This window comes from Electrona antarctica (genome assembly GCF_951216825.1).
Source record: "Electrona antarctica genome assembly, chromosome: 3".
In the NCBI taxonomy this organism is placed as follows: Eukaryota; Metazoa; Chordata; class Actinopteri; order Myctophiformes; family Myctophidae; genus Electrona; species Electrona antarctica.
Genome location: NC_136808.1, coordinates 5,956,551 through 5,969,422, shown reverse-complemented (window position 1 = coordinate 5,969,422; position 12,872 = coordinate 5,956,551). Strand labels below are relative to the sequence as shown.

The 12,872-nt window shown below is 40.9% G+C and overlaps 1 protein-coding gene across 1 annotated transcript in view; it reads right to left on the bottom strand.

Moving 5' to 3' along the window:
* The window catches only part of LOC306920634 (stereocilin), a gene marked incomplete at its 3' end in the record, with an annotated part of 35,793 nt that overhangs the window by 15,460 nt on the left and 7,461 nt on the right, over positions 1 to 12,872 (bottom strand). Inside the window, exons 5-20 of the mRNA XM_079497443.1 lie at positions 12,031 to 12,191; positions 11,546 to 11,608; positions 11,150 to 11,275; positions 9,675 to 9,841; positions 8,827 to 9,013; positions 8,214 to 8,338; positions 7,382 to 7,514; positions 6,396 to 6,578; positions 5,613 to 5,651; positions 5,315 to 5,500; positions 5,185 to 5,232; positions 4,323 to 4,444; positions 2,868 to 2,991; positions 1,929 to 2,011; positions 1,712 to 1,847; positions 840 to 1,048 (exon numbers count right to left, since the gene is read on the bottom strand). Coding sequence (XP_079353569.1) covers positions 840 to 1,048; positions 1,712 to 1,847; positions 1,929 to 2,011; positions 2,868 to 2,991; positions 4,323 to 4,444; positions 5,185 to 5,232; positions 5,315 to 5,500; positions 5,613 to 5,651; positions 6,396 to 6,578; positions 7,382 to 7,514; positions 8,214 to 8,338; positions 8,827 to 9,013; positions 9,675 to 9,841; positions 11,150 to 11,275; positions 11,546 to 11,608; positions 12,031 to 12,191 — 2,092 coding nt within the window. The remainder of the gene's footprint in view (positions 1 to 839; positions 1,049 to 1,711; positions 1,848 to 1,928; positions 2,012 to 2,867; positions 2,992 to 4,322; positions 4,445 to 5,184; positions 5,233 to 5,314; positions 5,501 to 5,612; positions 5,652 to 6,395; positions 6,579 to 7,381; positions 7,515 to 8,213; positions 8,339 to 8,826; positions 9,014 to 9,674; positions 9,842 to 11,149; positions 11,276 to 11,545; positions 11,609 to 12,030; positions 12,192 to 12,872) is intronic.

Sequence of the window (12,872 nt, the reverse complement as noted above, 5' to 3'; positions counted from 1 at the left end):
ATTAAATGTAGATTTTTTTTTTTTTTTTTTGCTGGTGAAAACAGATTCAATAATCTGTATTATTATTATTTTGAGAGCATTCCGATACGGCATTTGTATGGCCGATATGGCCAATTCCGATTATGCTACCGATTATTCGTGCATCCCTATTTAATTTCATAGTATATAGTGAATATCATTCCTGCCTAACGTTTTCAAAGTTCATGAACAGTTGACCTCCAGAATGCGCTGCCTCCGATCTGACACTTTCCTTCATGGGCTTTTTCACTCAAAACTGTTGCATTATTCAGTAACTTACTGCACAGAGGCTACATGTTTTCTTGAAAACGCAAACATAGACACAAAGCAGTAGCTCGCCTATTTTTTTTGTTTAAATTAGTCTCCGATATTCTTGACCCAGGTGTGATATTACATATCGTTGATGTCGGGAGGAAACCTCATAACTCCAAAATGTTCTATTTTCAGGAAATTAAAAATATAAATAAGAAAATAAATTAAGAAAACCATGTATTTTTAAAACAAAGCAATACAGCCTCATCAAAGTTGGTGTTGTAACTTTATATATTGTCAATTACTTCTATGAGAGGGGGAGAGGTGGTGGAGTTAGTTGCTTTAGCAGACATTTTGAGGGTCCAATGGAGTTAAGAGGTTTTGTCCAAAGAACTTTTTACTACTTTCCATTGGTTCAATATTTTCGAAACACCACACAGACGTAAAGAGTGTTCAATTGCACTGATTTATGCCAAAATAGCAAAAACCTCACAAATGGAGTTATGAGGTTTCCTCCCGACAGCAGAGATATATTCCATAAGCACACAACAGATATATGTTTAATTTACCCCATCAAATCCCTCTTAGTAATAAGGACACCGATATCTTTCAGAGCCTTGTGAGGAAGGCAGTAGCTTCTCATGTCATCGAGGCGCAGCACCAGGGCACTTCTGTCCACCAGGGCCAAACTATCACGGTCCAAAAAAGGGAGCAAGGGCCCGAGGAGTTCAAGGGTGGCACTGTCTATCTTCCCTTCAGCCACAGCCTGTGGAGGGCCCTGTATGAGATGGGAGACACATAAGAATGATAAACACCACTTCTGTACAAGACTCTCCAACGCGTTTCCCATGCAGGCTTTCACTTCTGAGACGAATGCGAACGGAAATAAAAGCCTATGGGTACCGAGGCTACTTCTGTAATAGCAGATGAGTAAGCCATGAATCATCTCAAAATACTGTGTGTGTGTGTGTGTGTGTGTGTGTGTGTGTGTGTGTGTGTGTGTGTGTGTGTGTGTGTGCGTGCGTGCGTGCGTGCGTGCGTGCGTGCGTGCGTGCGTGCGTGCGTGCGTGCGTGCGTGCGTGCGTGCGTGCGTGCGTGCGTGCGTGCGTGCGTGCGTGAGAGAGAGAGAGTGTGTGAGAGAGATTAAATACATGCAGTGTCCCATTGTGTGATCAATATGTTAAAATGGCCAATAAAGAACATTTCATTCCTAATTATCCTCTAAAAACATCAACTGAACTACCGGTATGTTGCAAATGCAATGTATGTAATATAACATAAGTTGTTTATTTGTATTACGAGAACAGTAATGTAACAGTAATATAACATAAGTCGTTTATTTGTATTACGAGAACAGTAATGTAACAGTAATATAACATAACTTGTTTATTTGTATTACGAGAACAGTAATATAACATAAGTTGTTTATTTGTATTATTACCAGAACAGTAATGGTCTTCCCTGCTAAAGTCTCCTGTCTATAACGTGGCAGTTTCAGGAAATCAGCAAAGTGTCCAAGGATGTGATCCAGAACGGCTCTGAGAGATGTATTGGAAAGATTCTCTATCATCCTCGCTCTGGAAACAAAAGTATTATTATATGGATTAAAAACATTCACAAATGAAATATATATGCAGTAATGCGTATCTGGTGCTTACGGTAATCTTGCGGCAAACCACGAGCTCAGACTACCAAGGTCTATGTCTGGTCTGTTGCTCAGCTCTTCCACGATACATTTTCGCTAGCAACAAAGGCAAAACAAATGTTAAATTCAAACAGATGTTAATTCTCAATAAATCGATAAATTCTCGATAAATCAATTCTCTTTGGAATATAACCCTGACGCCAAATTATTAAAACAACTTAAAGGACAACTTTAGTTTTTTTCAACCAAGGTTCATGTTTTAGGTTGTTATTAGAGAAAGTAAAAGATGAGTGTTAATTGTTTTTCATTTGCTGCTTTCTTTAGTTTTAGCGATTTTAGCTATTTTCGACAGGGGGGCGGGGGCATTCGAACATGGGGCTAAATATATATATTTTTACACAATTTTATAGCGATTCTTTTTTTAAATTTACTATAGTCCTACTAGACCCCAGGAAATTACATCTGGCCACAAAAGATCACAGGATGAACTGAATGTGAAGGGGGTACTATAGGGGGATGCCATACTGTGTTGTATGGCTCAACATTGTTTGTCACCCATTCACATTCAGTAGATCCTGTGATCTTTTGTGGCCAGATGTAATTTCCTGGGGTCTAGTAGGACTGTAGTAAATAATAAAAAAATAAATCGCTATAAAAATGTGTAAAAAGATACATATTTAGCTCCATGTTCGAATGCCCCCGCCCCCCCTGTCAAAAACAGCTGAATTCCCTAAAATGAACAAAAGCAGCAAATGAAAAACAAAGAACACTCATCTTTTACTTTCTCTAATACCAACCTAAAACATGAACCTTGAAACATGAAAACTAAAGTTGTCCTTTAACCACTTTAAACACGATGTACCTATTTCAGGTATGTCATTATAGGCAACTTGAAAAAAAAAACAGCTATTTTGTTTGTTTTTGAACATAGTTTCAAAAACAGATTTCTCACCAGAGCAGGTCTCACACCTCCAGGCTGTCGGCTGACAAACTGAAGCAACCCTGGGAAGTCAGATTGATTGGTCCAGAGCCGCAGATAGTCACAACTCATTCCACCAGCAATATGGCCCAAATTCCTTCAAATATATTAATAAACATTGTAGTTGTTGCACAGTATATGACCACAAAATGAGGACTTAATCACCGGGGATCAGTATTTCATTTCAACTTACTCAAGAGTTGCTCTGGTGATGTTTCTAAATCCCTGGACCTTATTGAACAGAAGCTGAGCCTATATAGTCAAGACAGAAAAAAAGTATTAGATTGTTGTTTGTTGGGGTTTTATTTTATTTGTCACTTTCTTTCCCATCCTATGTTCTCATTATTGAAACTAAACACAAACAATAATACATGTTAATCTTTTAACCCATTCTGGACGGGAACCCCTTTTGGTGTTTTAACTAAGCATTATGTTATACTTAAGCTATTCAAAAATAGCAGATCTACAAGCTCATAGCGCGCCACCGAGTGGCGCGCTACGAGCTTGTAGGTCTGCTATTTTTTTTATATCGTGAAAGTGTGGCGCACATCTCTGAATATATATTCTTTCAGGGCGAAAATGTTTTTTTTAATTTTTCGACGTCAGGCCTAAATTGTTTAATTCTTGAATGGCGGGGGGGGGGGGGGGGGGGGGGGGGTCTGTCACATACTATATCTCAAACTAGCTGGAAGAGTTTATTTCTTTCCGTATATGTATAGATTAATTTGGCCCAGGACGGGTGATGAAAGCAGTCTAATATAATGCACTGCTGGCCGTGACAAAATCTCTTTAAAGTAGCCATTAATAATTCATCCATACCCCCCTTCTCTAGACTATTGTACTACATCCAAACTAATTAGCTTGATGGCAGTTGATGTGTATGGAGTATATAATATCCTGAATGGCTCGTCTGAAGCATAGCCAATGAGTTTCAGATTAACCCATTTTGACCTGGGAACGATTCTACAAAAATGTCTTCTAGATGCTGACAGTTATCTGAAAAACCCATTTCATGTCAAGAACCCCCAAAAATATATGTATTTGGCCGCCGACCCCCGTCTGTTGTTCCAAGGACCTCCCCCAGAAACAAAGATTTGAGTTAAAAACGTTCGCTCCGAAAGAATATATTTTTAAAGATTTGTGCCACATTTTCACGATTTTTCAAAAATAGCAGACCTACAAGCTCGTAGCGCGCCACTTGCTTGTAGCTCTGCTATTTTTCAATAGCTAAATTATAACATAATGTTTAAAACACCAAAAGGGGTTCCCACCCAAAATGGATTAATGGGAGCCTGGGTCCAAGCTATAGCACCATGTCTGTCGGGAGTCAGATTGGTGTGTCAATCTAGCAACTGCAAGTCACACAACAAGAGCATGTTTGGAACTAGTGAGTGAACCTGTTGATGAGACCAGTGCATGTCTCTATACGTGCTGATGTGTCTGAGGATCGTGTTTCCGTCCACGTCTTCGGTTAGCTTCCTCAGGGGGACGAAAGGGAGGAGACACTGTAGCTGCGCACGGATGTCCTTGATCACGTCTCTGTGAAGAAGCTGTGGACGCAAAAACAGAAAGCAAAAAAAAAAATAATAATTACATAGACATTTTTCCCGCCTAAAACAGGCATCAGGTCAAGATGGATCAAACTTTAGCATTGGATTCATTTTCAATAGTCGCCCCATGCCCCAGAATGACCGTATCCTCTCTTTACATGAATTGTTTTATTAATATTAGTAGTAGTAATAGTAGTAGTATAGTTTAGTATTTATAACCCATTTTGGGGCGGGAACCCCTTTTGGTGTTTTAACTAAGCATTATGTTATACTTTAGCTATTGAAAAATAGCAGATCTACAAGCTTGTATATGTCTGCTATTTTAGAAAAATCATAAAAATGCGGCACAAATCTTTGAATATTATATTCTTTCAGAAGACGTTTTTTTTTTTTCTTTTTCGACGTCATGCCTAGTAGTAGTAGTAGTAGTAGTTTAGTATTTATCAAGCAAGGCCCTTTAAGTCTCGTAATATGATCTGTATTTGCATGTGAAAGGAGCCCTGATGATGTTTAATTGGTATCCATTGCCAACCAACATCTTTCAGATCTTTCACATCTGTTTGAATTTAAAATAGCAGACCTACAAGCTCATAGTGCGCCACCGAGTGGCGCGCTACGAGCTTATAGGTCTGCTATTTTAGAAAAGTCTTTAAGTCTTGTAATATGATCTGTATTTGCATGTGAAAGGAGCCCTGATGATGTTTAAGTGGTATCCATTGCCAACCAACATCTATGGATACCCCTTTGTCCTTCAGTAAAGACATGGTGACAACGATAAGTGAGAGTCGCTGCAGGTTATTAACAGCAGACACAGTGAGAGCAGAAAGAAAGTGATCTACTGAAAAGAAAGACAATAAGAGCCCCTTCAACCTCCTGCAGTGCCGTGTAAAGCATCGCTCTTTGGCCAGGCCGTAGTTCAGTCAGTAGGTCTCTCCAGCAATGGCAATGCATGGCCTTATTTCCACCGGTCTCTGCAGTCCAGTGGAGGTTACTCAGCACGGCGGGGGAAAGACCAGCGTGTAGCGGCTTCAGCCTGCACAGTGTTCCCATGGTAAGCTGGCAGGGGGAGAGAATCACCAAAAGAAACAACACAGCCAGTTAGAAAATATTTGGCGAAAAAAAAAATGGGGGGAAAAATGGAACAGATCTACTAGAGTAGGCTACTTACATTGGTTTCTTGTGAGATCTTGGATAATAATTGAAAAGCCTGATGATGAAGAAGAAGAAACTGATAATAATAGAAGTTCTACTAATCTTCAAGTTCATACTACAGTATATACCGAAGACAACACTGTTAATATGATCCCCAAACATTTACACGTCAAGGACCCCCGAATTGACACTAATTAGCCCGCAGACCCCCATTTGAAAAGATATGCCATGGACACCCCCTTAAGAGAAGATTTTAACGGCTCTAGCAGAGATTCTCAACCTGTTTAATTTCAAGGACCCCCAGTTTGACATGCATTAGTCTACGGACCCCCCATTTAATGGCATTTCTATCTCTGGGACTCCCAATTTATATTGTAAAATCAATGTTAATTTAACTCTGAGAGTGAACATTTGTACACGAGTTACAGACCCATAAGGGTCCATTTGGTTCCAAACTATAATTTAGCTGGGGACCCCCTGGAACTCCCTCAAGGACCCCTGGGGGTCCCCGGAACCCAACTTCGGGAATCACTACTTTTTATTTATTTATTATTTATTTTGGGCGGGAACCCCTTTTGGTGTTAGCATTATGTTATGCTTTAGCTAGAAAAATAGCAGATCTACAAGCTCATAGCGCACCACCGAGTGGCGCGCTACGAGCTTGTAGGTCTGCTATTTTAGAAAAATCGAATAAACGACTGACATAGAAACATAGCTTTTTCAGAAAACTGTCAGGATGTAGAAGACATTTTTAGAATCTGATCTCAGGTCAAATGGGTTAATTTGAGTTCCTGCTGACCTGTGCTGTGGAATAACGAGGCAGTCCTGGCCGTGTGAGGAGGTCCAGAAGCTGCTGTGAGGGAAGCGACAGCAAGAAGGACGCTCCCAGCTGAGGCAGCAGGCCACTCAGAGAAGATAACTCTGCAGGGGAGAGGCTGCTGACATTCAGGGTCTGAACCGCTGGTATCAACCAAGAGGACATCTGAGTACAAAACACAGTTCAAAGGGTTAGACCCTCGCTTCTAAAACAAATATGTATCATTTATCAGAAAAGCATATTTGAGCAAAAATGACATTCACGAAAATTGTACATTACGGTACCATCTAAATGTATTATTATTACCCTTATTTTATTATTATTATGTTCCTTCATTAAGGTCCTTCATGCAGACTGATGCGTTTTTCAACAATTCTGCTCCGACCTCTGAGGGGCTCCATTTTCGTCACCGCTAAACCCCTTATACCTAAACTTCTTTGCCTTTTCTACTATTTTGAGAAACATTTTTGAATAGTTCAACTAGCCAATCTACATTGACACGTTGTGAGCCTGTAGACTGGCCATTTGAACTATTCAAAAATATTTTGCAAAATAGTAAAAAAAAAAAAAAAAAAAAAAAAAAAGGCAAAGAAGTTTAGGGATAAGGGGTTTAGCGGTGACGAAAATGGAGCCCTAAAGTCTCATACATACTCCAGTTTTTGGAAAACTACACCATTACGTCAGTCGCGGTGATGATCAGCTATCACCGCGGACACAGACCCATCTCTCTGTTTTTACTATCAGACAAGTCTTTTCACTCTGGAGCTATCACCCCGTTCACTGATTGGTCTAGAAGTTGGGTAAACCACAGGGAGGCGGGGTCAATCCTTAAGGACATCACCGCGAGTATGATGGCCTCAACTCTTATCACCGTTTTAGGTGATAAGCTATCACCTAAAACGGCGATCACCAACAACTGGAGTATGTATGAGCTTATCACAGGGTCTGTGGTGCATTGTGGTCATTACCCTGCCACTGGGACTGATGAGTCCATCAGACATGCACTGAGCCAGTTGCTGCCAGAGAGCAGAGGACACGGGTGACGCCTGGAGAAATGGCCAGAGATCCTCCGCATCGAGGTAACACAGAAGAACTCCCAACCTGCAGATGTAAATGATTTCTATTATATTAGAGCAGCGGTTCCCAAACCTTTTTGGCCATGCACCCCCTGTTACCTCCCGACCTAGCTGATGCTTATGCCTACTATATTGGCATAATATGTTAATATATTTAGGTATATTATATTTAGGTAAATAAAACCCTAGCACCACCATTAGCCTTTTCATGTCGCGCACCCCCTATAAGGCGCTCGCGCACCACAAGGTGTGCACGCACCACAGTTTGGGAACCACTGTATTTAAGCATGTAACGATACACTCAACTCACGATACGATACGTATCACGATATGAGGTTCACGATACGATTTTTCACGATATTTTCAACAGATTTTTTTTTTTTTATGATTTATCTTCCCCCCCAGGCTTTTTTCACATTTTTTATTTAACTACATTGCAAACATAATTGCCTTCCTTGATGTATTAAAGAGCATCAATTAACGACCATCACCTGGGCACAAAAATAAAATAAAAATAAAAATCGATTTTCAAAAAAAAATAATTGTGTTGAAAATATCGTGAAAAATCATATCGTGAACCTCATATCGTGATATCGTATCGTGAGTTGAGTGTATCGTTACATGCTTATATACGATATATGGTTACATGCCTAACTGTATTAGATGAATGGGAATAGGTCTGCATGGAGTAGACTCAGTAGAGTGTCAAGTTTCAAGGACCTACCTCAGTATGCTGTCCCCAGTGAGGTTCTTCTTCTTGCTGTTGCTATTGAACAGGGTCCGGAGCACATGGCGTCCCCTCGTGCCATCAACACTGATGTTGCCCAACAACTCCACGAGAGGACTGAGCTAAAGGGAGAGATACGATACAATATACGCAGCGTTTGAGTGGCATTGACAACTCGGGACGCATTGTGAGCTTGTAGATCAGGCTATTTTGGAAGTTTGAAGACTTCACCTACAATGACATATCCAAACTAGAAACTCCAGGATGGAAGTGGTTTAAACCCCATTTTGGGCGGGAACCCCTTTTGGTGTTAGCATTATGTTATAATATAGCTATTGAAAAATAGCAGATCTACAAGCTCATAGCGCGCCACCGAGTGGCGCGCTACGAGCTTGTAGGTCTGCTATTTTTGAAAAATAGAAGAACGACTGACATAGAAACATAGCTTTTTCAGAAAACTGTCAGGCTTTAGAAGACATTTTTAGAATCTGATCTCAGGTCAAAATGGGTTAAAGCTAAACTTATCAACTCCTCGTTCCTGAGAAGGCAGACCTTCTGCTGAATTATCTTAATGAATTGTGACTTTAACAATAGCAGAGATGCCTCTTACCTGTTGTGGTGTCAGCTGATGAAAATAACTGACTGGTAGGTATGGGAGTAGTGGGAGGATGGAACTGAGAAAGTATGGAGGCCACGTATAGACATCACCAACCATATTTGACTGGAGAAGTCTCTTTAGAAAAGCCTGTTTCTGTGGGGTCTTCATCTCCGAACTATGGTCACGAATGGCCAGCAACCTTTAGGGGCACAATGTTAGAATGTATTAGCAAACGGCATCTTCAAATCTGTCAGAAACTAATTGACATTTATTTTTATCCCACGATTTTGTAACCAATTTTTCACCCCTGTGTCAATTATCTAATGTGATCCTGGGCTCTACACACCCTCCGCCAACCTAGTCCCCATATATGGGGGACATGGGGAGAGCAACGGACTTGAACTCATGCTTCCTTCATGCCTGAGTGTCCAAGTCGCTCCTTTACACCTGACAGGGGGGAGTTTCCCTGGTTGGACGTAGCGCGTGGAAGGAACACGTTATTCCAACCAGTTCCTTTCCCGTCCATCAGGCTCCCCGGCTGGCCAGGGGGAGGCAGTTTAGAGACCAGGATTACTGCATGTTTTTTGTGAGGGTACCTACCCTAGGGGACACGGGGAGAACATGTGAGGGTACCTACCCTAGGGGACACGGGGAGAACATGCAAACTCCACACAGAAAGGCCCTTTCGCCAACCCGCCTCGGGTATGGGCACTGATGACGCGGAGGAGGAAACACGCCGCCAGCACCCACAACGCCCCGAGCGGGAATCGAACCCAGGACCTTCTAGCTGTGAGGCGACAGCACTACCGACTGTGCCACCGTGACCCCACTAATTGACATTTAAAGGCACAGCAACTCACACACTATCGTTGACCATGAGGGATGCTGGGAAGCTCATGATGTCAGAGACGGACATGAAGGGGATGAACTGAGACAGATCCACGAAGAGTTCCGGGGTGACACGAGGGAACTTCTGAATGAAGGCCGCGGTCATCGTTTCCATGGCTTGTAACTCTTTTTGAGACGCCTGGGAGAGAAAATAACATAACAGAGAGGACACAAATGAAGCGTTCACTACATATGGAAACAGTGGAATACACGCTGAACATGTACAACTGCACCTGCTATATATATTATCTAGCTAGTTACTCATTTTGTACTCAATCAAACCTAGTAACAGCCTACAGGTTTGTAGTTTCAACAGTATTTAATCCATTGAGACCTGGAACGCATCCATGTCACGTTAGCGTTTAACCACATTAACCATTAACCCATTTAGGCCTGATGTCGAAATTTAAAAAATGTCTTTTTAAAATGTATTTTTTTCTGAAAAACCTATTTTTTTATATCAGTGGTTCTCAATATTTCAAAATGTGTTGTTCCAGGGACACCCCAGATGCAAAGATTTTAGTTAAAAACTTTCAATAGCTAAAGCATAACATAAGTTAAAACACCAAAAGGGGTTTCCGCCCAAAATGGGTTAAAGGTATATTCAGTGATTTCACTTAATTCAAATATCACTTATTTATCTTATTTTTTGGATAATCCTCCCTACTATAAAGTGTGCTGACCATATAAGGAGTTACTCCCTGTCCCCAGTGAGCCACTGGGTCAAAAAACCCTAGTTTCGGTTTGGGCTTTGGGTGGCAAAGCCTTCATCCAATCAGGATGAGAGGGGCCTTCCTCCAATCATGATCGAGTGGGGTGGGCCTTGGTGCACATGCTGTTGGATTGTTGTACTTCCCCCACTGTAGAGCGTGTGCATGTGCACATCTTGTTACCGGGTTGACCGGGTATTTTTCCAAATCACCCAAATCACTGAATGCTCCTTTAAATGTTGCTGGTATGGCTGAGAAATTAAAACATTATATAAACAAATAGATATTCTTTTAATTAAATCGAATAGTCTGATTAACCCACTGAAACCTGTATAATACTTTGCTGGTATCATTGGTCCTTCAACGGTAGCGTAAAATAAAATAGTGTCGATCGACAAACTTCTGCAACTTGTTTTTTTTCCTTCTTCTTCAATTGATTTATTTTCATTCATCAGAGTCGAGTCAAAGGTTTTGAAATAATAGTGATATTGATTATAAGTAATTTCGCCCCAGCCCTAGCTAGTGGGAATATGTGAATCATCTTTCTTTCTCTTCAAAATCTTTTTATTCAGGTTTTTGTAACAGTAGCCCAGGGGCAAGTATTAAACAGACATATAAAATATAAAAATAAAACTCAATCCCCTATCCCACCCTCCCCCCACCCACAATCCCAAGGATAGTCGGAAAAACAGTCTGGAGGAAATAAAATATGATATGAATCATCTTTTCAAGCAAACCTGGTTGGTTTCAACTTGTAACTGGTCCCAACTTTGATGCACGTGAGATAGAAAGCGCTTAACAGCGTCCTTTTCGGCGGACATCACAAGAGTGCGAATGCTCTCTCTTGGCATTTGGAGATACTCCTGTTGAGATAAAAAAAAAGATTGCTCTATAAATCCAAAGGCAGGTGATATCTGTAACACAGATGTGTGGTCAGTAATGGAGCTTTATTTATTTTTTAAACAATATATTTATTGACATTCTTTTTCAATTATATAAAACATTACAGTTATAGCTCTCTTGTTAATAAAATGTCCAGAAAAAACAAACATAATAGATACACAAATACAATACAAATACAATGACAACAAATAAATAAATAAAAAAGTAATGGAGCTTTTATGGTGAAATACCTGCATCAGGACTCTGAGGGCAGAGGAGTTGTCTTCTTGCTGAATGAGGTCCCACAGAACAGGCTGATGGTGATATAGTGGAAAGAAACATTTTATTTGCTTGTGTGTGTGTGTGTGTGTGTGTGTGTGTGTGTGTGTGTGTGTGTGCGTGCGTGCGTGCGTGCGTGCGTGCGTGCGTGCGTGCGTGCGTGCGTGCGCGCGTGTGCGTGCACATCATCTGTCTTAGGCCTGACTCACACCTTCGCAACAGATTGATGTATGCTTGTTGTATGAGATGTATAGCTGATGCAAGCTCGCAATGCATTTCCAATGGGAGTCACATGGTTTGACACAAACACAGCCGAAAGCCGTACAACACAAATGTTGTGTCAAACCATGTGACTTCCATTGGAAATGCATTGGGGCAAGATGTAAACAAACCCTTTCATACATCTAGCATGCATCAATGTTGTATGCTAGATGCGAAGGTGTGAGTCGCCTCTTACACTGAAGCAGCTCAGTAGGTCCTCTTTGACTGTGTGGTTCTGCTCCCGGCGCAGAAACATCCCCACGGTGTGAAGCACGCTCAGCGGAGCCTCGGGCTGCAGGGTGCTCCAGAAGGAGCTATTGTCAAGGAGACTGGAGAGCAGTATGGCCTGGCTCAGACCTTTGTAAAGACATGGATAAATAATAAAAAAAACTTAACTCACTCTTGTCATTCCGAGTGCGACCCATGCACTTTCGTAAATGTGGAAAAAGCACCACTCAAGGTTTTTACTTAAGTAAAAGTATCAATACTGCAATGTAGAAATACTCTATAGAATTCAAAATGTACTTGAGTAAAAGTACAAAAGTGGTGGCATCAAAATGTAATTGAAGTGCCAAAAGTAGAAAGTACTCAATATGCAGAATGTCCAATTAGTTAGGTAAAGTTACCTTAAATTGTGGCAAATCTGGGAAAAAAAATGCTTACCACTAGCTTTCTTCACAGATGTGTTCATAAAGGTGTCTACTATCACAGAAAAAATTGTTCCAACCCAACTCCCTTGGGAAACTTTGTGACAGCTGCTGAAAGTTGGGGTACCATTAACCAATATAAGGCAAAACATTCCAAATTTCATTATACTTTAAGTAGCATGTGACATGTCAAACTAGGGGGTTTTCATGATGCTGAATCCATTCTAAGCATTAGTTTTGCACGAAAATACTAAATTCGGCCATAGCCACCCAAATGTGCTGACCTCATCACATTTGTGATGACGGCTATGGGCATTTTTAGGCAAAGGATTGTTTTTTGTGCAAAACTAATGCTTGCAATGGATTCAGCATCATGAAAACCCCCTAGTTT